This window comes from Scyliorhinus canicula, chromosome 2 (assembly GCF_902713615.1).
Source record: "Scyliorhinus canicula chromosome 2, sScyCan1.1, whole genome shotgun sequence".
Taxonomy (NCBI): Eukaryota; Metazoa; Chordata; class Chondrichthyes; order Carcharhiniformes; family Scyliorhinidae; genus Scyliorhinus; species Scyliorhinus canicula.
Genome location: NC_052147.1, coordinates 83,279,602 through 83,303,452, shown reverse-complemented (window position 1 = coordinate 83,303,452; position 23,851 = coordinate 83,279,602). Strand labels below are relative to the sequence as shown.

Sequence of the window (23,851 nt, the reverse complement as noted above, 5' to 3'; positions counted from 1 at the left end):
AAACTTGGGAGAATTGTGAACACAGCCCAGTCCATCATACGAATCTGCTTCCCATTCATTATCTCCATCTACACCTCCCGCTGCCTGGGGAAATCTGGCAGCATAATCAAAGACCCCTCCCACCCGGCTTACTCACTCTTCCAACTTCTTCCATCGGGCAGGAGATACAAAAGTCTGAGAACACGGATGAACAGACTCAAAAACAGCTTTTTCCCTGCTGCTTTCAGACTCCTAAACAACCCTCTTATGGACTGACCTCATTAGCACTACATCCCTGTATGCTTCACTCAATGTATAAAAGATATGTATAAAAGCAAATTAGTGCAGATGCTGGAATCTGAAACAAAAGAAAAAATGCTGGGAAATCTTAGCACTCTGGCAGCATCTGTAGGAAGAGAAAAGAGCTCACGTTTCGAGTCCGATGACTCTTTGTCAAAGCCGGTGTTATGTAATTACATTATGTACCTTGTGTTGGCCTATTATGTATTTTCTTTTACTTCCTTTTCTTTTCATGTACTTAATGATCTGTTGAACTGCTCGCAGAAAAATACTTTTCACTGTACCTTGATACATGTGACAATAAACAAAATCCAATCCTCTCCCCTCTGCCGCCCTCACCCTCAACTGTGTCACCAACATCCCCCCCCCCCCCCCCCCCCCCCCCCCCCCCCCGGGCTACCCATCACAGCTCCCTCCCCCACTCTGCTTCTGCTTACTAGTATGGCAACTTCTACCTGGAGGGCCAGACAAAGAGCCTCACCACTACCTCCTATCCCATCTCGTCCAACCACCCCCCTCATCGACCCATCTCACTTTCCCCTGCCGCCACTTGCCTCCTCAGCTGATGTGCCAGCAACTGACTGGCATTCTCGCCAGTATTGTGTGTCCCTCACACTAATAATAATAATAATCTTTATTGTCACAAGTAGGCTTACATTAACACGGAAATGAAGTTACTGTGAAAAGCCCCGAGTCGTCACATTCCAGCGCCTGTTTCAGGTAAACAGAGGGAGAATTCAGAATGTCCACATTGCCTAACAGCATGTCGACAGAGTTGACCCATTGCCTTCCCTGTCGTTAACTGATCAAATTGCCCCTGCAAACCCTTCCTTTACGCCAACAGCTCCCTCATCGACACCGCCACAAATCTACTGTCCAAGTCTACAATGCCTTCCAACAACCTCCCTTACTCCTCCTTTTCCCCCTGAACCACCACCTTTAACACCTCCCAGAATGTAGCTGCAGAGACCACCCGGTTTTGATTGAATTCTACATAATCCTTTATCGTCTATGCGCCCTATCACAAAAGTCTTTATTCACCAATAATCCCAAATCAAATTACCACCCTGGTCTCTGTGCCCACCCCAACTCCAGCCTCGCATCGACGTAATACGGCGAATGATCCGAGAAGACTATACCTGCACACTCCGCCCTCACAACCCCCCGCCCTAAGCAGCACCTCCTTCCCCACCATAAATAAATTAATTCTCAAGTATATCCAGTGGATATGGCAGAAAAAGGAGTATTCTCTCTCAACTGGGTGCCTAACCCTCCATTGATCCAGTCTGCCTCCTACCCCCATCTGCTCCATAAACACCCCAACTCCCTTCTCAATTAAGATCCACCATCGTCTCCATTCCCCACCGACTTGAGCCCACATAAAATGGTCGCCCCCTCCAGCTTGGGGCAGCACGGTAGCACAGTGGTTAGCTCTGTTGCTTCACAGCTCCAGGGTCCCAGGTTGGATTCACTGCTTGGGTCACTGTCTGTGCGGAGTTTGCACGTTCTCCCCGTGTCTGCGCGGGTTTCCCCAAGGGTGCTCCAGTTTCCTCCCACAGTCCAAAGATGTGCGAGTTAGGTGGATTGGCCATGCTAAATTGCCCGTAGTGTCCAAAAAGGTGAGGTGGTGTTCCTGGTTTACGAGGATAGGGTGGAGGTGTTAGCTTAAGCAAGGTGCTCTTTCCAAGAGCCGGTGAAGACTCGATGAGCCAAATGGCCTCCTTCTGTACTGTATGTTCTGTGTTCTCTTTATTTTTAAGGGGCAATTTAGCGTGGCCAATCTACCTGTCTTGCACATCTTTTGGTTTTGTGGAGGTGAGGCCCAAGCAGACACTGGGACAATGTGCAAAATCCACACGGACAATGTCCCAGGACCGGAATTGAATGCAGTGAAGCAGCAGTGCTAACCACTGCACCACCATGCTGCCCCCCCCCCCCCCCCCCCCAATATCTAATTCCAACTTAATAACAACTGTGTCACCAACATACCCCCCCCCCCCCCCCCCCCCCCCCCCCCCCCCCCCCCGGCTACCCATCACAGCTCCCTCCCCCACTCTGCTTCTGCTTACTAGTATGGCAACTTCTACCTGGAGGGCCAGACAAAGAGCCTCACCACTACCTCCTATCCCATCTCGTCCACCCAACCCCCTCATCGACCCATCTCAATTCCTGCCACCCGACAGACAGAGTCCCATCAACCCCCCACCTTTCTCTCAACAGGTACCGCAGGCAGGGGAACCCCCATCACCCCAACCACAGCAAGGCACACATATCAACATCACATTCATGAAAAGGGTGGCATGGTGCAGTGATTAGCACTATTGCCTCACGGTGCCGAGGACCCGGGATTGACCCCGGCCCATCCCATCATCGCCATTTCGACTTCCAACGAGACAATTTGATCGCTCCAATCCGATACTGTCCTCTCCATCTCCTTGCTCGTCGCTCCCTGTGCCTCCAGCTACTTCTCCACTCGCAACCTCAATTTCCACCGAACAGTCCGCATCCATCTCCTTGCACTGCAGTCTGAATTGCCCCTTAATGAAACTCATTTGCTGCTCCATCTGTAAATTGGCCGGCGACAAAAAAACACCTTTCTCACCATCTTTCCCACCGTTGTTGCGCTTCTGGGCAAGGGTTCTTACCGACTTTAATCGGGTCTGGTAGCCAGTCATCATCCCACACTGGGGGTGAATCCACTGCCCTCTTCTCTCCTTCCTATTCGGACCAAAACTACACTTCCATGCAGGAGCTACACTGTGTGCAACCGGTCAACCATAGCCACCATCTGAAGTCTGACTTTATGTCTTTGAGATGCCCTGTGGTATGGATTCCTTTGGTATGGATTCCAGTGCTCAGCTGACTGTAGAATACTGCCTGTGCCATACAGGAATCATCCATACGAAACACATGATTGACCAAACAAAGCTGAATTCTGGTGGCATGCTCTATGTCAGGTGTTCAACACTTCTGTATTGGGGATTTGCCCTGCCACCTGATGTTGCAAGTAGCTTTCAAGAAGGGGAGTAGAGACAACCCCGGTAACTATAGACCAGTGAGACTTACTTCTGTTGTGGGCAAAGTCTTGGAAAGGTTTATAAGAGATAGGATTGATAATCATATAGAAAGGAATAATTTGATTAGGGATAGTCAACAATGTTTTGTGAAGGGTAGGTCGTGCCTCACAAATCTTCTTGGGTTCTTTGAGAAGGTGACCAAATGGGTGGACGAGGGTAAAGCAGTTAATGTGGTGGATATGGATTTCAGTTTAGCATTTGATAAGGTTCCCCACGGTAGGCTATTGCAGAAAATACGGAGGCATGGGATTGAGGGTGATTTAACGGTTTGGATCAGAAATTGGCTAGCAAGGGCAGCACGGTGGCCTAGTGGTTAGCACAACCGCCTCACAGCGCTGAGGTCCCAGGTTCGATCCCGGCTCTGGGTCACTGTCCGTGTGGAATTTGCACATTCTCCCCGTGTCTGCGTGGGTTTCGCCCCCACAACCCAAAAATGTGCAGTGTAGGTGGATTGGCCACGCTAAATTGCCCCTTAATTGGAAAAAATAATTGGGTAATCTAAATTTATTAAAAAAAAAGAAATTGGCTAGCTGTAAGAAGGCAGAGGGTGGTGGTTGATGGGAAATGCTCAGCCTGGAGTTCAGTTACTAGTGGTGTACCACAAGGATCTGTTTTGGGACCACTGCTGTTTGTCAATTTGTGAGTAAATTTGCAGATCACACTAAAGTCAGTGGAGTTGTCGACAGTGCGGAAGGATGTTGCAGGTTACAGAGGGACAGCTGGGCTGAGAGGTGGCAAATGGAGTTTAATGCAGAAAAGTGTGAGGTGCTTCATTTTGGAAGGAGTAACAGGAGTGCAGAGTACTGGGCTAATGGTAAGATTCTTGGTTGTGCTGATGAGCAGAGCGATCTCTGTGTCCATGTACATAGATCCCTGAAAGTTGCACCCAGGTTGATCGGGTTGTTAAGAAGGCGTGCGGTGTGTTAGCTTTTATTGGTAGAGGGATTGAGCTTCGGCGCCATGAGGTCATGTTGCACCTGTACAAAACTCTGGTGCGGCCGCATTTGGAATATTGCGTGCAGTTCTGGTCGCCGCGTTATTGGAAGGATGTGGAAGCATTGGAAAGGGTGCAGAGGAGATTTACCAGGATGTTGCCTGGTATGGAGGGACGATCTCATGAGGAAAGGCTGAGGGACTTGAAGCTGTTTTCGTTAGAGAGAAGAAGGTTAAGAGGTGACTTAATTGAGGCATACAAGATGATCAGAGGATGAGATAGGGTGGACAGTGAGAGCCTTTTTCCTCGGATGGTGATGGCTAGCATGAGGGGACATAGCTTTAAATTGAAGGGAGATAGATATAGGACAGATGTCAGAGGTCGGTTCTTTACTCGGAGAGTAGTAAGGGCGTGGAATGCCCTGCCTGCAACAGTAGTGGACTCGCCAACACTAAGGGCATTCAAATGGTCATTGGATAAACATATGGATGATAATGGAATAGTGTAGATGGGCTTTAGATTGGTTTCACAGGTGTGCGCAACATCGAGTGGCCTGTACTGCGCTGTAATGTTCTACATTCTTTAAAAAAATGATGGAATGCCTCTCGCTGCTTTATCTGTACCCATACTTCACCCATAGAGAAGTGATGTAAGAATTACTGCCTGTAGACTTTAATCTTTATTCTGAGACTATTTCCAGGTTCTTTTCAAAGTCTTGAGTGAGGAAGGGTGGTCACATTTTTGATTTTATTTATTTGATTTGATTTATTATCGTCACATGTAATAGTATGCAGTGAAAAGTATTGTTTTTTGCATGCTGTACAAACAATGCATACCGTACATAAGGAAGGAAGGAGAGACTGCAGAATATAATGTTACAGTTATAGCAAGGTGTAGAGAGAAGATTAACTTAATACGAGGTAGGTCCATTCAAAAGTCTGATGGCAGTAGGGAAGAAGCTGTTCTTGAGTCGGTTGGTACATGACCTCAAACTTTGGTATCTTTTTCCTGACGGAAAGAGGTGGAAGAGAGTATGTCCGGGGTGCGTGGGGTCCGTAATTATGCTGTCTGCCTTTCTGAGGCAGCGGGAATTATAGATAGAGTCAATGGATGGGAGGCTGGTTTGCGTGATGGACTGGGCTACATTCACAGCCTTTTGTAGTTTGTATTAGAACATAGAACATTACATCGCAGTGCAGGCCCACGATGCCTGCGGTCTTGGGCAGGGCAGGCTCCATACCAATCTGTCCATACAGATGGGCAGAGCAGTGGAAGATTGGTATTTAATAACGAATTTAAGCACGGTAGCATTGTGGTTAGCACAATTGCTTCACAGCTCCAAGGTCCCAGGTTCGATTCCTGGCTTGGGTCACTGTGTGTGCAAAGTCTGCACGTTCTCCCCGTGTGCGCGTGGGTTTCCTCTGGGTGCTCCGGTTTCCTCCCACAGTCCAACCATGTGCGGGTTAGGTGGATTGGCCATGCTGAATTGTCCTTAGTGTCCAAAATTGTCCTTAATATTGGGTGGCATTACTGGGTAATGGGGATAGGGTGGAGGTGTTGACCTTGGGTAGGGTGCTCTTTCCAAGAGCCGGTGCAGACTCGATGGGCCGAAGGGCCCCCTTCTGCAGATTCTACGATCAGTGCAAGGTGATGCACTTTGGAAGAAGAAATAGGACAAGGGAGAATGTAATTAATGGCAGGACACTAGGAAGCTCCAGAGGAACAGATGGAACATGGGAATTTGTTTACTGGTCCCTGAAGGCGGCAGAGCAGGTGAGTAGGGTAGTTAAGGCATTTGGGCCTTTATCAGTCCAGGCATAGAATATGAGGAAGGGGGTCATGATGGAGCTGGACAGAACGTTGGGTTAGGGCAGAGCTGGAGTATTGTGTGCCCTTCTGGTCAGCTCACTGGAGGAGGAAGATGATTGCACTGGCGAGGGTACTGAGGAGATTCAAACGGATGTAGCTGGGATGGAGCATCTGTGATGGAGATTGTTTTCGTTGGAGCAGAGAAGGCGGGGAGGGGGTGGTGGGTTATGATTGAGGTGTATAAGATTGAGGGGTTTCGACAGGGTAAATAGGAAGCAATAGGCTAGCACTGCTGCCTCACCGCGCCTGGGACCCGGAATCAATTCCGTCATCAGGTGACTGTGTGGAGTTTGCACTTTCCCCCGTGTCTGTGGTTTTCCTCCAGTTTCCTCCCGCAGTCCAAAGATCATAGAACATAGAACATAGAACAGTACAGCACAGAACAGGCCCTTCGGCCCTCGATGTTGTGCCGAGCAATGATCACCCTACTTAAACCCACGTAACCCGTATACCCATAACCCAACAATCCCCCCCATTAACCTTACACTACGGGCAATTTAGCATGGCCAATCCACCTAACCCGCACATCTTTGGACTGTGGGAGGAAACCGGAGCGCCCGGAGGAAACCCACGCACAAACGGGGAGGACGTGCAGACTCCACACAGACAGTGACCCAGCCGGGAATCGAACCTGGGACCCTGGAGCTGTGAAGCATTGATGCTAACCACCATGCTACCGTGATGTGCAAGTTAGGTGGATTGGCCATGCTAAATTGTCACTTGGTATCCAGCAATCAGTAGGTTAGGTTAAAGGATTATACAAATGGGGCTTGGGTGGAGTACTGTTTCAGAGGGTTGATGCAGACTTAATGGGCCGAATGGCCTCCTTCTGCACTATAGGGATTCTATTGAATCACTTTGCAATCTTCATAAATTATCTTAATGGTGTTCCTATCTTTTAACCTTCCAGATCTTACTGTTGGGAGCACAGACCTGTGCAAAAGGTACCATCTATATGGTCAGGTAGTTCTTACACATGTGCTGTCTGTTTAGAATCCATTGACCCACTTCCATCATATGACATTTTGAAGAGTCCTTGCTGTAAAAACACATGGTTTCACAGACAGTGTGTGCAGGTGAGTGAACCGTAAAATATTAATTATATACATTGTTGGGGATAGTATTCAGTAGTGTGGTCTCTGCTTCAAAAATAATTTCAATACACCTGCACTTCTGAAATTATAGTTGATAGTCTTCAGTACAAAATGGGAGCACTTTTGGGACCTAGTTACTTAAATTCTACAGTTTTGGGTTTTTTTTGGGGGGTATCTGATTGCCATCTCCTTTTCTGGTGTACTTATATTCTTGCTTCCATCATCAATTTAAACGAGTGCAAAATATTTATCTTTCTATGCATCTACTCCCTCCTTTTCCCTCTGTTTTTTGTTACAAATATTCTTATAAACGGCTGCTGGCTGTTGCATATTATCTTTAGAGTCGATAGTTTTGCAGCACAGCTCATTTCATTTCAAGAGGTCCTTCAGTCCATTGTGTCTGCACCTATCTATTCTAATCTCATTCTCCAGCACTTAACCCAAGCTTTTATGCTCTGGTGCTTCAAGTGTTTATCTAAATGTTTCTTAACTGTTGTGAGAGTTCCTGCTTCTCCCACTCTTTCAGACAGAGAGTTCCAGATTCTGACCACCCTCTGGGTCAAATCCCTGCTAAATCTCAAGCCCCCCTGGTTATTGACCCCTCTTACTAAAAATCATAAATTCTCTACAGTGCAGAAGGAGGCCGTTTGGTCCATTGAGTCTCCACTGGCCTTTGGAAAGAGCAATCGATTTAAGCATAAGCCCAAGCCTCCACCCTATCCCAGTAACACCACTGAACCTTTTTGGACACTTCAGGGGCAATTTAGCGTAGCCAGTCCATCTAAGCTGCACATCTTTGGACTGTGGGAGGAAACCGGAGCATCCCACGTTGACACTGGGAGAATGTGCAATCCCCACACAGTCACCCATAGCCAGAATAGAACCAAGTCCCTGGAACTGAGGCAGCAGCGCTAACCACTGTGCCACCATGCCACTGTCGTAAGAGGGGAAAGTTTCTTCCTATTATTATGGGCCAGGGTTTAGAGAACCCCAAAGTATATCATCTGACCCACAACCTTTACTAGATTGTGGTATGGGGAGCACACGGCCCACTCTACAAGTGTAGTACAGCAGAAATCTAAAAGTATTTTTTGAAGCAAAATAATGTTTATTCTATGAACTCAGTCAACCCTTTTAAAACATAGTGAATTTCTTGGCAACCATCAATTCAAATACAATCCCCGAAGAATACTTCGGAATGTTCCTTTTAACATCCAAAATACAAAAAAAAACCTTTTAACAGAAGAACAACAGGTTTAAATTCACTACTGAGAATAGTTATCACTCTGAATTCACCAAATAATCAAGAGATAGTCTTTAGATGGCAGAGAGAACAGATTTACACCTTCTTTGGCTGGCTGTAGCTCCAACACTAAAATAAAAGTAAAAAACACAGCCAACACCCAAGCTTTTTCTCAAAGCGAAACTAAAAAGCAGAGCCAGAGCTCAGCTCCACCCACACTCTGACATCACTGCAGCCACTTGAGCAGACAAACATTTCTTCAGTGACATTCCCATGACACCTCCCCCAAGAAAAAAAAATAAACCAAAACTTCAAGATGGTTTCATTTTTCACCTTTCACTGTCCTTTAAGAAATGCACACAGTAAATATACTTTTTCATTTCAAAAACAAAACATGCAAACAGGTATAATAACATAGTCCACTTTAGTTCTTCCTCCACCGAACCGGCTTCTCGATTGACAGTCTCTTTGGACAAGAAGGTCTCTGCACGATCCATCCATTTCTCTACGCTTCGGCATTTCTCTTTAAAGTCAGATACTTTAGTTCAATCTGATCACAGAGTCCCTTGTAATTCTCCAACACAGGAACATTGGTTATCACAACTTTCAGGCAGTCAAATGCCTGTTGAAACTTCGATGTCCACTAAAATTTTAGACGTTTCTTCTGCAAGCCCATCAGTGGAGCGACCACACTGCTAAAATTCGCTACAAATTTCCAGTAAAATCCACTCATACCAATAAATCGCATTATTTCCTGTCCTGTTGTGGGTCTCGGAAACTCCTCAATAACTGTTGTTTTTGCATCCCGTATGACCATTCGACCCTGTCCAATTGTATGGCCAATGAAAGTGACTTGAGCTTTTCCAAATTCAATTTTGGCTAGGTTTACCACCAAACCCGCCTCCTGAAGTCGATCGAATAACTCCATCAGATGTTTTAAATGTTCTTTCCATGTCTGGCTGAAAATTACCAGATCGTCGATGTATACAGCATAATTGGGTTATCCTGAAATAACTTTGGTAGTTAACCGTTGAAATGTGGCTGGGGGATTTTCCATGCCAAATGGCATAACTTTGAATTGGTATATACCATCTGGAGTCACAAAAGCTGAAACCTCCTTCGCCCTTTCGGATAAAGGTACCTGCCAGTAACCTTTAAGTAAATCCAGTTTGGAAATAAAAGCTGATTGTCTTACTTTCTCAAGGCAATCCTCCAAACGTGGGATAGGAAAAGAGTCCGTTCTTGTAACTGCATTAACCTTTCTATAGTCCACACACAACCATTGTGTAGCGTCCTGTTTTGGTACCACCACAATGGGTGAGCTCCATTGGCTGCAACCCACTTCAATTATGTATGGATGTGGTTTGATTGGAACATCATTTCTCACATATGCATCAAGTATAGCCATTTTAGTACTTCCCAATTTATCTGCACAAACTTGCCCATGTGATATTGTTGAAATCTACCATGCGGTTCGGTGTAGTCTCGTATACACTTTAACTGTAGAAATTTAAGCTACACTTCTAGGGTGCGAAATTAAATCTTTTATTGTGTCTATTGATTATAATTGAGAGTTTGAAATCATCTTGTGGCTACAAATCAAATGTTCTCAAGAAAAACCCTGCACAAGGCTTGAAGAAATATAATCAAACTTAGTGGTTTACAAAGGAATTGAACTTTCAAAATAGAGTAATGGTTTCTTGCTCAAAGCAAACAGCTTGTGCAGACTTTAGATTTAGAGTAGAAATATGAAAATACAAAATAAGGACAGCGAATAGTTTGATAAATAGTATAGAGTGATCCTGGGTTGAAAATGGCTGCCCATACCTCTTTCTTTAAGGAAAATGTTATCAGTCTGACTCCATCAATTCCTACCCCTGTAATGTGTTGATTGGCTTGGATGAGTATCAAATGCATTTGATTGGATGATTAGTTGTCAATGATCAATGTGCAACACAGATGTGAATATGTTGCATCTTTGGGTGTTTGCTGTGTGTTGGAATGTGACTTACACTTTTTATCAGATCTGGTTTCTGCTAACTGCTATACTTATTCACATTTTGAACAATGGTAGATTCATGTTAACTTATGGTACACTTTTTGACCTTCATTGAATTGTTTCGTTTGCTTCTAGTTAGGCTGCAAACATTTCAAATGTTTCAAATCTATGCTTTTATTATTGCAAGCGGTACGCTTTGTAATCTGAGGTTGTGTTTGCAGTCTTTTTATTTCATAGAATTTACAGTGCAGAAGGAGGCCATTCGGCCCATGGAGTCTGCACTGGCTCTTGGAAAGAGCACCCAAGCCCACACCTTCCACCCTATCCCCATAACCCAGTAACCCCACCCAACACTAAGGGCAATTTCAGACACCAAGGACAATTTAGCATGACCAATCCACCTAACCCGCACATCTTTGTAATTATGATGGAATTCATTTGAACATGAATTTTGACACAGACTTTAGTATTTACATCAAAATGGCGAAATCAATAATTCTTTTACCTATCAAAAATAGCTGGTTTCCTTCTGATATCAATAACTCCTTAAGGTCAGTCCGTTTTTCCTCTGGTAGGTAACCCAACAATTTATCCCAATTTAAGAACATCCTCGTTTTCAAAATTAATTTGAGGTATGTCAAATTCACAGTCATCTGGATTTGGTTTGTCACTTTGAATTAGAATCATTAAAACTTCCTCCTGTTGCTCTCCTTCCCTTTCAAAGCACCTTTTAAGCATATTCAGATGACACGCGGTGAGTTTTCCTTCTATCTGGTGTTCTTACCACATAATTCACCTCACTTTCAATCTGATAAGGTCCACAAAACCTTGCTTTTAAAGGTTCACCTATCACTGGTAACAATACTAAAACTTTATCTCCACAGGAACAACTACGAACTTTGGATTTCTTGTCTGCTACCCGTTTCATCATATGTTATGCACCCTTTAAATGCTGTCTCGCCAATTCACCTGCTCTATTTAATCGTTCCCAAAAATTTGACACGTAATCCAATAATCGAGTTCCGACTGCTCACTCACCAATTTTTCCTTAATCAATTTAAGTGGTCCTCATGACCAAAAATTAATTCCAAAGGACCGAATTTGGTTGACTCATTAGGTGCATCCCTAATTGCAAACAGTATGAATGGAATCCCTTTATCCCAATCCTCTAGATAATCTTGACAATAAGCCCTCAACATTGTCATTAATGTCTGATGCCACCTTTCTAATGCTCCCTGCAATTCTGGATGGTAAGCAGTTGATTTATATTGTTTTATTCCTACGCTATCCATAACTTCTTTGAATAGCTTTGAGATAAAAATTTGATCCTTGATCTGATTGTATTTCTGTGGGTAGTCCAAATCTAGTAAAGAAATTAAGTAACTCCTCCACAATCTTTTTAGCTGTAACATTGCGTACTGGCAGACACATCAATTATAGTCAAAAAATATTGATTCCCACTTTTCGTTTTCTGAAGCGGTCCTACGCAATCTATTAAGACCCTTGTAAAAGGTTTCTCAAATGCTGTAATGGGTATTAAGGGCGCTGGTTTTATCACTGCTTGAGTTTCCCTATCACTTGACATGTGAATAAAAAATGAAAATCGCTTATTGTCACGAGTAGGCTTCAATTAAGTTACTGTGAAAAGCCCCTAGTCACCACATTCCGGCGCCTGTTTTTGGAGGCTGGTACGGGAATTGAACCGTGCTGCTGGCCTGCCTTGGTCTGCTTTAAAAGCCAGCGATTTAACTCAGTGTGACAGGATCAACAAAGTTTAACTATATCTGTATGTAGTCGAGACCAATAACAATGTTTTTGGATTTCAGTTTGAGTTTTCCTTATTCCCAAATTACCTCCAACTGGTACCTCATGTGCAACTCGCAACACCTCCTTTCTATACCCTACCGGCAATACCACTTGATGAACTTCTGCCTACTTTTCATCTGCCTGCATATGTAAAGGTCTCCATTTTCTCACCAAGACATCGCTTTTACGGTAATAACACTCTGGTACACACTCAGATTACTCTTCCATGTATGCTTTCTGATACACCCGGTTTATTTCTAAAACTTTCTGTTGTAACTTCACCAATTTTTCTGAATGAAAAATATCCACCTGTTCTTGTTCTTTTTCAACCATCTGATCAAAAATCATTTCTGATAATTGAACTTCAACTTTATCTTCACTCTCTGATTTCTCCTCTTGTCTTAACCTGTGACTTTGCGACCTTGTTACTACATAATCCGGAAATATCCCAGGATATTCGTCCTTCAACATTTCAGTTGTCTGATTTTTCCACTGGCTTATCAACCACAGTAGGCATCACTCCCACTTGCGATCCAGCTGTATCATTACCGAAGATAAACTGTATTCCTGGACAAGATAGTTTCTCTCTTACTCATACTTCCACTTCATCACTCTTCACTGGACTGTCCAACCTTATCTAATATAATGGAATTGGAACGCTACTCTTCTCACCCTGAATTCCACTTATTCCCACCTTTTCTGGCAATATTCTTTCCAAACTACATAACTCCTCATCTCTTCCCATTAAAGATTGACTATCTCCTTTATCTCTTAAAATTGTGACTTTACTTCCTCCTGATACACATGAGTAAACTTTTTACCCACACAAGTAAATTATTTAAAGAGATCTTTAAAGAGATCTGGCACCTTCTTATCAATCACCTCTTAATCAGGCTGTACAACCTTTTGCACCTCCTTCGCTTCATTTGGGCTTTCCTTTACCACTTTAACAAACCCCACTTATCCTGTTTTACCATGACAACCTTCCCAGTGCTTTTCTTCAACCATCAACACTGCCTTTACATGGCCTAGTCTATTGCAGTTAAAACATTTAAAACTTTTTATGTGTCTTTAAATGTTGCTCGTTCTGGGTGAGTGTGCTTTACACTCAATTTGGCTCTGTTTCGTTCCTTAGCTCTAGAGTCGCCAGGTATCGTTAAGATACCGCCACAAGTTTCAAGTTCAGACCAATAACTCCATACACCAGTTAGTAAGTTCAAACAAGACACGTTTATTATAATACAGTTATCTACTAATTATGCATATAAAACTACAAGACTGGGCTAATCCTACCACTAACAGGCCAAATACTTATCTGGATAAGGGAACTGCCGGATCAGGGAACAACGGCCTCTAGCTTTGTCCTGGATCCGCAGGCTTCCAGTCGGTGTGGACTAAAGGGGTCAGGAGTGTCTACTCTCGTAGCGTATGACACTTAATTGATGGCGGCTGCTGACCAGGCCTCTCCTTCTCAAGGTCTTCTGCTGCAACGGTGTTCTGCTGGGAAGGCTGGCTGGTCAAGGAGAGGCTGGTCAAGAGAGCGAATCAGTTCTGTGACCTGTCTTTTATAGGTCCCAGGGGCTTTGCATCCTTCAGGGCGGACCCTCTATAAACCTGCAATCGGTTGGGTCTCTTCCCAATCGATTGATTTGAATTTCCCCAATAATGGGGCAGTCCCTCGATCACTGGGTGGTTCTTGGGGCTTATTGTTTTGGACTTCTCTTGGCGCCGAGAAGTCTGGCCTTTATTCAATGTAGCGATTTGAGTTAACTTGTTTCCATTGTACCTGGGAATCACCGGGTATCGCCTCATTAGTATGCTAACTTGTTTTTTTCACAGTACTGTCTGGTTTCTGCAGCAGTCAGAATACACAAGCGCTTCTGCAAGCTGCTTGCTTTTGCAACATGTGCATTTTCCCTGCATTCTTTGTAAACTTCCATTTTGTGTTGGACAGTGGCCACCCACCTGGATTTCCTTTTTTAATCTGAGGTACACTCTTATTATTGCCCATCAGATCACCTGTGACAACAATTCATGACTGAAATGCTTAAACCCAGACAACGTCATGGTGAATCTCCTCTGCACCCATTCTAGTGCAGTCACATCCTTCCTATAGTCGAGTGACCAGAACTGCACACAGTAGTTTAGCTGTGGACGTACCATTATTTTATACAGCACCATATAATCTCCCCCCTCTTCTATTCTGTGCCCCGGGTAAGAAAGGCAAGTATCCTATCTGCCTTCGTAACCACCTTGGGCGTAATTTAACTGCTGTTAGAACACAGGAGCGGATAAAATCCTGGTCTGCGCTCGGCTCCGATTGGTTTACAATCTAACCAGCCCATTGACGAGAACCGAATCCTGCTGCCGCATGGCGAGAAACCAATTAAAGCCAATCTCAGTACCATTAACGGGAACGACCCCCTATCTAACAGCCTCCCATGATCTAACCGCCTCCCCAGCAAGTGGTCACACAGGCGCCGATTAGTATACAATTTGTAAAATGTGAAACTGGCAGAATGGCTGCCTCCCCCCGGATTGTGTACCCATAACCCGGGCAACTCCAACTGCTGTCTGTCTGTCCGACAGACCACCCATAACTCCCACTGACCATGGTAGTCTCTGGCCACGCGGCTGAATGCTATTGCTGATGGAGAATTGGCAATTGCAGTAACGCAGCACTTCCCAGCTCCCAAGTGGCTGTGTATGGTGTGTGTTTTGTGAGCTCCTACCTGAGGATTACAAATTTTGCAGGCTGATGATTTCTGCAGCCTGGAAAATGGACAGGAAGGAGCAATTTGCTGCTGCCTGATTTTTGAACTACAAGATGGGGAAGGGGGAGCTCTTTCCCATTGCACTCGATTCCATTTCTGAATGATTACTACCAGGAGCTGCAAGAGAGAGAGAGAAGTTCTGCAGCTAAGCCTGGGCTTCACCCTGGGACTGGATTTCAAAACTGCCTGCAACAGAGGGAGGATGGAGGGGCTGGAACTGCTTGCTCCTTGTTCACCTGCAGGGCCCTATGGTCTGAGGCCTTGCAGCCATCTGCAGAAGGAGAAACAGGAGGCTATTACAACAGCTGGAAGGAGATGAAGAGAAGAGGAAGGTTGGTGTATTTGAACTTGCCTTTTTTTCATCCGCCAATTGCGCTGGGATGGGTGGGAGTGGGACCCACGGTTTGTGAGACTTATTTGCTTCGCTGAAGACGCTGTCCTCTCACCCACCAAAGGACTGGTTGCTGTGTTAAGACAGAGGTGGTAGGGGGACGAGATGACGAGTTGGGCAGCATGGTAGCATTGTGGATAGCACAATTGCTTCACAGCTTCAGGGTCCCAGGTTCGATTCCGGCTTGGGTCACTGTCTGTGTGGAGTCTGCACATGCTCCCCACGTGTGCGTGGGTTTCCTCCGTGTGCTCCGGTTTCCTCCCACAGTCCAAAGATGTGCAGGTTAGATGGATTGGCCATGAATGGTGGAGGTGTTGACCTTGGGTAGGGTGCTCTTTCCAAGAGCCGGTGCAGATTCGATGGGCCGAATGGCCTCCTTCTGCACTGTAAATTCTATGATAACATACCTGGACAGTTTTGTTGGGCCCCTGCTGGGGTGAAGACCATGTCCCCCATCCACTCATCGGTGATCATAAGACTGTCTTGGGAGACCTACTGCCTACCCTTTTCTCTGTTGTATTTGGGGCACCATCCCATCCTTTTGTGCCCCACCGCCCTGTGCCTTCCTCCCCTCTCCTCCCTCAGTGATTGCCCCGTTCAGGCGGGGTGGCTAGCTTAGATGTCCCACATTTTCATTTGGAGATTTTGGGGATCAAGAAGCCAGTGCCAGGCCATTTGCTGCACCTCGATGTCTGTGACGGGGGAGTGGTGCTTCACTTTGTGAATGTCTACGCACCCATTCCGGGCCCGCAGTAAACAACGTCTTCCGGCAAGCGTCCACTCTTCTCGGCACCATTGACGCAGGCGAGTGCATCATCCTCTGAGGATTTTAACTGCACCATGGTGCCCAGCACTGCATTCAGCAGTGATGAAGTTGAGGGACCTGGTCAGGACCCTCAACTTGATGGACGTCTGGCAAACTCTCCATTCTCACTCCAGCGTGTTCACCTTAGTCGGAGCATCCAGGATCAACCGCCTTTATATTTCAAGGGAGCACCCTGCCCTGTGTTCCGTCGGCTTTTGTGCCGCAGGTGCCGTACTAGGACCTCCGTTTGGTGTGTGTGAGGCTCGGTCCATCTCGTGCTCAGACATGGACCGTCCACTGGCACTTTAACAACCTGCTGCTGGAGAATGAGCAGTTCCTGGGCTTGTTTTGTCACTTCTGGGCCAGCTGGAGAAGGAAGTAGGGAGTTGGATGTGGGCAAGTCTCACGTCCGTACCTACTGTCAGGAGTATGCGAGGGGGTGGACAAAAAGGCGGAATCCAGGGTCGAGAAGTTGGAGCGGGGGTGCTCAACATGAAATCCCGCCTCGGTCAGCCCGATGAGGACCCAGCCCTGTGGCTGGTGTACACAGAGAAGAAGGGTACACGGTGGGAGCTGCAACTTGTCGGGTCCCGGAGCATGTACGTGAGGTCACGGATCCTGCTCTTCAGGAGCATGGACCATGGCTCCCCCTTCTGCTTGCTGGGAAAGAAGGTGTGGGGTCAATTAGCAGCTCCTTACGCTGCTGGCCGACGGATCCCTCTTCTCGGATCCAGGGGGCATCAGGGCCCAAAACTGAAACTTCTACACTGCCCTTTTCTCTCTGATTCGTCCAGCGAGGATGCTCGCAGAGTTTTCTGGGCGGGCTTTCTGCAAATCGGCCTGGAGGGTGCAGGGAAGCTCTATGCCCTTAGCAGCCTGGGGGAGCCTTTGACGGTCTGACCCTCGAGTTCTTCAGGGCGTCCTGGGCAGCAACTACTTGGGGGGTCCTGGGGAAAGTCACGCGACTGAAGGACATAGCCCTGCTGCCCAACAATGGGGATGATCACCTGCTTAAGAACTGCCGACAGGCCTGCATCCTCAGCACAGACTATAAAATCTTTGCCAAAGTTATGCCTTCATGCTTTGGCACCGTGCTGGACCACACGATCAATCCTGACCAGTCTTACACGGTCCTGGGCCGGACCATTCATAATATTTGTCTGGTCTGGGACCTGATCCACTACTCGCAGAGGGCTAGTCTGTCGAGTGCCTTCTTGCCCCTCGACCAGGAGAAGGCATTTGACAGGGTAGATCACGAGTATTTACTTGAAACTCTGCGAGCATTCAGGTTTGGGATGCATTTTGCCCCCCAGATCCAACTTCTGTACACTGCTGCGGAGTGTCTCGTTAAGAGTAATGGGTTCCTGACCGCATCCCTTCACTTTGGGAGAGGAGTGCATCAGGGCTGTTCCTTGTCTGGCTAACTCTATCCACATAGTGCCTTCAGTGAGCCTCCTGCCGAGGCAGTTGTCGCGAGTGACTTTGCGCCGGCCAGGCATTGGGGTGATCCTTTCGGCTTATACTGATGACATGCTCCAAATGTTCATCAACTCTGCTGACCTGCGGAGGATGCGCAAGTGCCAGGTTGTGTACTCTGCCACGTCCTCTGCCAGGATGTACTCCTGGTCAGTCCGTGGCAGATGGACCTTCTCCCAGAGAAGCTCAGGCCTTTCACCTGGAGCAGGACCAGAATCCTCTACTTGGGAGTCTATCTTTGCCCAGCTGAGGAATCCTGGCCTGCGAACTGGCAGGATTTGGAGGCCAAGATCACCGCTTGTTTGGGATGCTGGGCAGGACTGCTCAAAGTGCTGTCTTACAGGGGTCAATTTATCATCATAACTAGCTGATTGCATCCATGCTGCAATACGGGCTGGTCGCTTTGACCCCTCCCCAGACTTTGTCACAAAACCCCAGTGATTTCTTGTTCACTTCTGGGTCAAAAGACTGCACTGGCTCGATGCTGAGGTTCAGAGTCTCCCGCTTAGGGAGGCAAGTCAGGTGCCAGTGTGCCTTCGCACCTCGGCTTCGACCTTCTGTCTTCATTCCCTGCAGCGATACCTCCACGTCGAGCCTCCTCCACAATGGTGTGCCCTCGTAATGTATTTCTACCGCCAGGTGCGCAGCCTGAACTATGATGTGCAGCTCCTGTAGGGTGCCAGAGCGGGCAGCTCCGGCAGGACAGTTGAGAAACTGTGCGGAGGCCAACGTTCACTTGTTCAAGCACAGGGAGTATGTCAATATCTGCAGGGGGAAAGGGGGCCACAGGAGCTCATCGATGGGTCCAGGGGATGGAGACGGGTCTTTGTTACTGCCTCCAGGCGCTGCCCATCTTTTACCAAGACCTTCTCAAAGTTTGGAACATTGGTAGTCTCGCATCGCAGCTCTCCCTCATCAGGAGTGGTGGCTGTCATCAGGGAGACGCTACTCAGGAATCCGCACCTCCATCAGTACTATTTTGAGTGGCTGGTGGAACAGAGGGCTGTGGCTGCAGGGGTGACCAAGGTCATGGACTTGCTGGATAGCGGAGGACTGGGTTGCATGACACCCCACGAATTGGCTCATTCAGGTGGGTGTCCAGCTCACGGCTGATGCCATCCATGACTTTAAAATGGTCGTGCTCTGACTCAACAGCATTCTTGTTCTTCAGGACGCGCAGGTGTGCAGTGGAATTCCACCTGAGTGGATCCCTGCTCGGACGGAATTCCACATTGGCCCCAGCTGGAGCCCCACAACCCTCGCCGCATCACGGAATGCCTTAAGCCCTTTTTGCGGTCTTGTGGAATCCATGGACCATGTCTATGTTAAATATTTAAGACTGCATCCCCTTTTTAGTTTCCAATCAACCCTTTTACTAAAGTTTTGTTTGCACACGCTCCTAATCTATGCGCACTCGGTGTGGAAAGGTGGGAAAGGAAGAGGACCTGCTCGTGGCCTGGCGAAAATCGTTATGAACAGGTCAGGCAGCGGGTGATCGAGGGGGTTGTCCTGCCCAACTGTCTGCCCCTCTTCTGCAGCTTCATTCGTGGCTGGGTGTCCCTGGAGAGGAGACACGCAATATCCTCTGGCACCATTATGGCCTTTCCTGCTCGGTGGGCACCACAGGGTCTGGGGTGTTTTATGGATCCCTTTGACCACATTTTGATTTTTACGCCTCCGTTGCTCTTTATGTTAGTTTGGGCAGTGCTCCTATTAAGGGTGGCCCGTTTTTGCTTTGTCCCTTATTTTCTTTTTGTTTACTTGGTTAAGCTTCATGTGCATCTGCAGGTGGCCAAGGGCTGTACTTGCTGCTTGCTCCTGCTGGTAGCTGCCACGCCTGCTTGTTTGCAGCCAGCTCTTGTGGCCTGGAATGAGGTTCCGGAAGATGTGGACTAACCTGGAGGGGAACTTAATTGAGCACCTTGATGGAGGAATGATACCTTTGGAATTCTGTTGGAACTGCATAAATGGAAAACACAAGTGGTTTCCTGCAGGCACGTTCTTGCAGACTATTGAGGACTTTATTGGACTGCTGACTGTTTACTGTCTACTGTGCATTCGGGTTTCGTTACACGACTGCACTGCTGGAGCTTTGTGTTTATACCGATCGCGAATGCCAATTAATGGTTACTGTGATGTAAGTTATTTGGTTTTATCCTTTTATATGGTGTTAACTGTTTAATAAACAAAATATTCCCAAGTGGATTCTCGTGGGTACACGTGCCATGTCACAGGTTGGACTTTTTGCCTAGCATCCCAATCAGACTCTGAGACTAGGACACTTTGTCTGACCACTTTAGGCCTCAACACCACAGACAGAACAGCCAACATCCAAACCCCCAGAGGCTGGGCTTAAGCACTGGGGATATTCCCGCAACCAGAGGGTGAGTGTGTGCACCCGTGAGGGAATCAGCAATCCGGTCTCGGTCACGTTACCAGCAGGTTGTCTGGGATAGAGGGTCTGATGCTCATGGGACCCTGCTGTGGCCGGTGAGGTGTGGCATGGCAGGTTGAAGGGCTCCCTGGAAGAGGATATGATGGGGTAAGTGGGTGGAGCCATGAGGGACTGGAGAGTCACGGGGTGGGAGCCATCGCTGGTTGTCAATCTCACTCTCTCCAATTCCTCCAAGAGATGGATGATATCTTGGACCCAGTGGAAGCTGCCCTCGTGGTGCTGGTGGCAGACCAGACGGCGGAGAAGGCAGCGGTAGCAGCATCGACAGATTCTCAAGGTGGCGGTCCATGTGGAGGGCCCCGCCTCACGCCCCGAGGACCCAGTTGCCTATCAGCCCAAGGAGGGGCCCAGAGGGGGAGACCAGCAACAGCCCAAGGTGCACAGGCTTCGCTGGTCTTTCAAGCAGATGACGGACAGCATGTGCCGCAGGAGGCTCCGCCTCAACAAGTGAACGGTTCAGCACCTGTGCCATGTCCTTGCGGACTAGGCAGCACGTAGAGCAGGAGGGTACCTGCTCCCGGTGGTCGTTATGGTCACCGCAGCCCTGAAGATTTACGTCTAAAGATCATTCCAGCGCTCATGTGGGGACATTTGTGGCATTTTACTAACTATAGCCCACAAGTGCATCTGTGAAGTCACGGATGCCCTTTTTGGCCGGGCAGCTACCTATATAAACTTTGACCTGGTCCAAGCCTAACAAGTTGTCCAGGCAGCAGGTTCTCTGCCATCGTGGAGATGCACCTGGTCCAGGTGGTAACAGATGGCACGCAAGTCGCCTTGCACGCACCAGGGAGTGTCCTTCATCAACAAGAAGGGGTCTGCTCCCTGAATGTTCAACTTGTGTGCGACCACCACATCCAGTTGATGGACATGTGTGTACACTTCCCCAGGAGTGTGCACAACAGACAGGTCCTGGGGCAGTCGAAGAACTCGGGTCTCTTCGAGGACCACTGGTTGGCTCTTGGGATACCCCTGGTGGCGTCCTTTGGGGGCCCTGGGACTGGTGGCCAATGCGGGGACCCAATACAACGAGGCCCATGCGGCCAGCCAGGCTGCCATTGAACTGTACTTCAGATTGCTCAAAATGCAGTACACCCCCCCAGAGGGCCGCCTGCTCTGTGGTAGTCTGTTGTGCCTTCCACAACTTGGCACAGCAGTGGAACGAGGTGGTGCAGGAGAAGGAACATGTAGCCACCTCTGAGGAGGAGGGGCCAGACCAGGAGGAGCCGAGAGGGCACCTCTGTGGCGCAGTGGTTAGCACTGCTGCCCACGGCACCCAGGTCCCAAGTTTGATCCCGGCTCTGGGTCACTGTCCGTGTGGAGTTTGAACATTCTCCAGTGTTTCTGTGGGTTTCGCCCTCACAACTCCAAGGTGTGCAAGCTAGGTGGATTGGCAATGCGAAATTGCCGCTTAATTGGAAAAAATGAGTTGGGCACTTAAAAAAAAAAAGATCAGTAAGAGCTGGAGGACGAGCCAGGGCAGTGTCCGTGAGACCAGCTGGAGGATGGCAGACAGGCGGTGGCAGCGAGGGTCCAGCATAGGTCCGGATCCTCGCCTGCTTCTCTTGGCATGTGGCTTTGTACGTCATCTTACACCTCTCCTCCATCCCCCACTTAATTCACATCACCCTCTTCTCCTCCCTCCCTCTTCTGCCACCCCCCAAACCGCACAGTTAGACATAGAACAGTACAGCACAGAACAGGCCCTTCGGCCCTCGATGTTGTGCCGAGCAATGATCACCCTACTTAAACCCACGTAACCCATATCCCAACAATCCCCCCATTAACCTTATACTACGGGCAATTTAGAATGGCCAATCCACCTAACCCGCACATCTTTGGACTGTGGGAGGAAACCGGAGCACCCGGAGGAAACCCACGCACACACAGGGAGGACGTGCAGACTCCACACAGACAGTGACCCAGCCAGGAATCGAACCTGGGACCCTGGAGCTGTGAAGCGTTGATGCTAACCACCATGCTACCGTGAGGCCCCCTAAGTTCTACCTTCTCCAGGGTGATGGCGTGTTGGCACTGTCAGCGGGTCACTGTCGAGGGCCGGTGGGTGATGGTAGTCCGCTGTGAGCTAAGCTCTGGTGCTCTTCAATCTCTAGCATAGTCTGACTCCTGTCTGTCTGCTGAGTGCGCGCTCACACCCATCACCTGCACGTGGTGTGCCTTGTGCAGAGCATCGTGGTGGGGCGTGTCTCGGTGCAGCATGTTTTAATCATGTACAATGGTCAGCGCTCTGTCATCCTCGACCTGCCTTCCGTGCTCTGCTGCTACGTCTAGGTGTGTCCCCTGGATGCACATCAGGGGTGGAGGCAGCCTGCTGCTTCCCACACCCATGTAGCACAATGGGTTGCACAGCTGCTTCACAGTTCAAGCGTCCCAGGTTAATTTCCCGGCTTGGTTCACTGTCTGTGCGGAGTCTGCACATTCTCCCTGTGCCTATGTGGCTTTCCTCCGGGTGCTCCGGTTTCCTCCCACAGTCCAAAGATATACAGGTTAGGTGGATTGGCTCTGCTAAATTGCCCTTAATGTACAAAAAACAGGTTTGGGTTGGGTTACGGGGATGGGATGGAGGTGTGGGCTTGGATAGGGTGCTCTTTCCAAGGGCCGGTGCAGACTCGATGGGCCGAATGGCCTCCTGCACTGTAACTTCTATGATTCTATGACACCCTGTGGCCTTTAATGTCCTTCAGGGCTGGAAAGCCCCAGCCCACTTGCCTGCGGCACATGCCTCACTGTACCACCCTGTTTTGGACAGTGACTCCGAGATGCACCGTTGTCAGACGGGGGAATTCGGGAGAACTTGTGCTTTCCATCACCACCCTGTAGGCACCCAGTACCCCCTTCCTCCTACATGGTGCTCCTGAGGGTCACCTCGGGGTGAAGGGCAGGTCTGGGATGCCACTGCGTCGTGTGTCTCTGAAGCCCTGGCTGCTCCCCAATGTCTGCACCAAGGTGTCAACTCCCTCCGTGATGCGCCTCCGTGACTGGGACATGCTCTGGAGAGCCCTGGCTAGGTCCACCTAGGACTGGGACATGTCGCCTCAAACGTGCTGTCAAGGCAGTTAGCCATGGTTGTCGTTGACTGAGCCATGCCTTGGACCCACTCAAGCTGCTGACTGCGGTAGGCACCGGAGCAGTGTTGGCCTCGGTGCCACACTTCACCGGCTCCATCTGTGCCCGTAGTCTTTGGCTTCCCTCCAATCAGCTGGAGTTTCGCTGACGTCCCCCTCTGTATCTCACGGCTGCACCCTATCGACTGCGATGGTGAGGAAATGGGCTGTGGAGGAAGGTCGGTTTGGGGTGGATGGAGGCGGCGTCTTGTCGGGGGACAAGTTTGAGAGCACTGTTGTTAGCACCTCTTCAGTTCTCACCGGTCAGGTACTCCCATGAGCGCAGTGGTGGTTTCGGCATTACGGGTGTGGAGCCAGTGCGAGCAACAATTTGGGCTGGAGAGCATGTTGTTGTGGGCGCCGATGTGCAACAACCCTAAGTTTATGCCAGGGGAGTTGGATGCGAGATTCCGGGGGTGGCGGGAAGTGGCGATAGAATATTTTATGGACTTGCTTATAGGGTGCATGTTCACGGGGCAGGAGGAGTTGGAGGAATTGTAAGAGTTGCCCAAAGGGAATGGTTT

At 48.3% G+C, this 23,851-nt stretch overlaps 1 protein-coding gene across 1 annotated transcript in view; it reads left to right on the top strand.

Moving 5' to 3' along the window:
* The window catches only part of g2e3 (G2/M-phase specific E3 ubiquitin protein ligase), a 336,184-nt gene that overhangs the window by 126,127 nt on the left and 186,206 nt on the right, over positions 1-23,851 (top strand). The window contains exon 6 of the mRNA XM_038790247.1: positions 7,070-7,235. Coding sequence (XP_038646175.1) covers positions 7,070-7,235 — 166 coding nt within the window. The remainder of the gene's footprint in view (positions 1-7,069; positions 7,236-23,851) is intronic.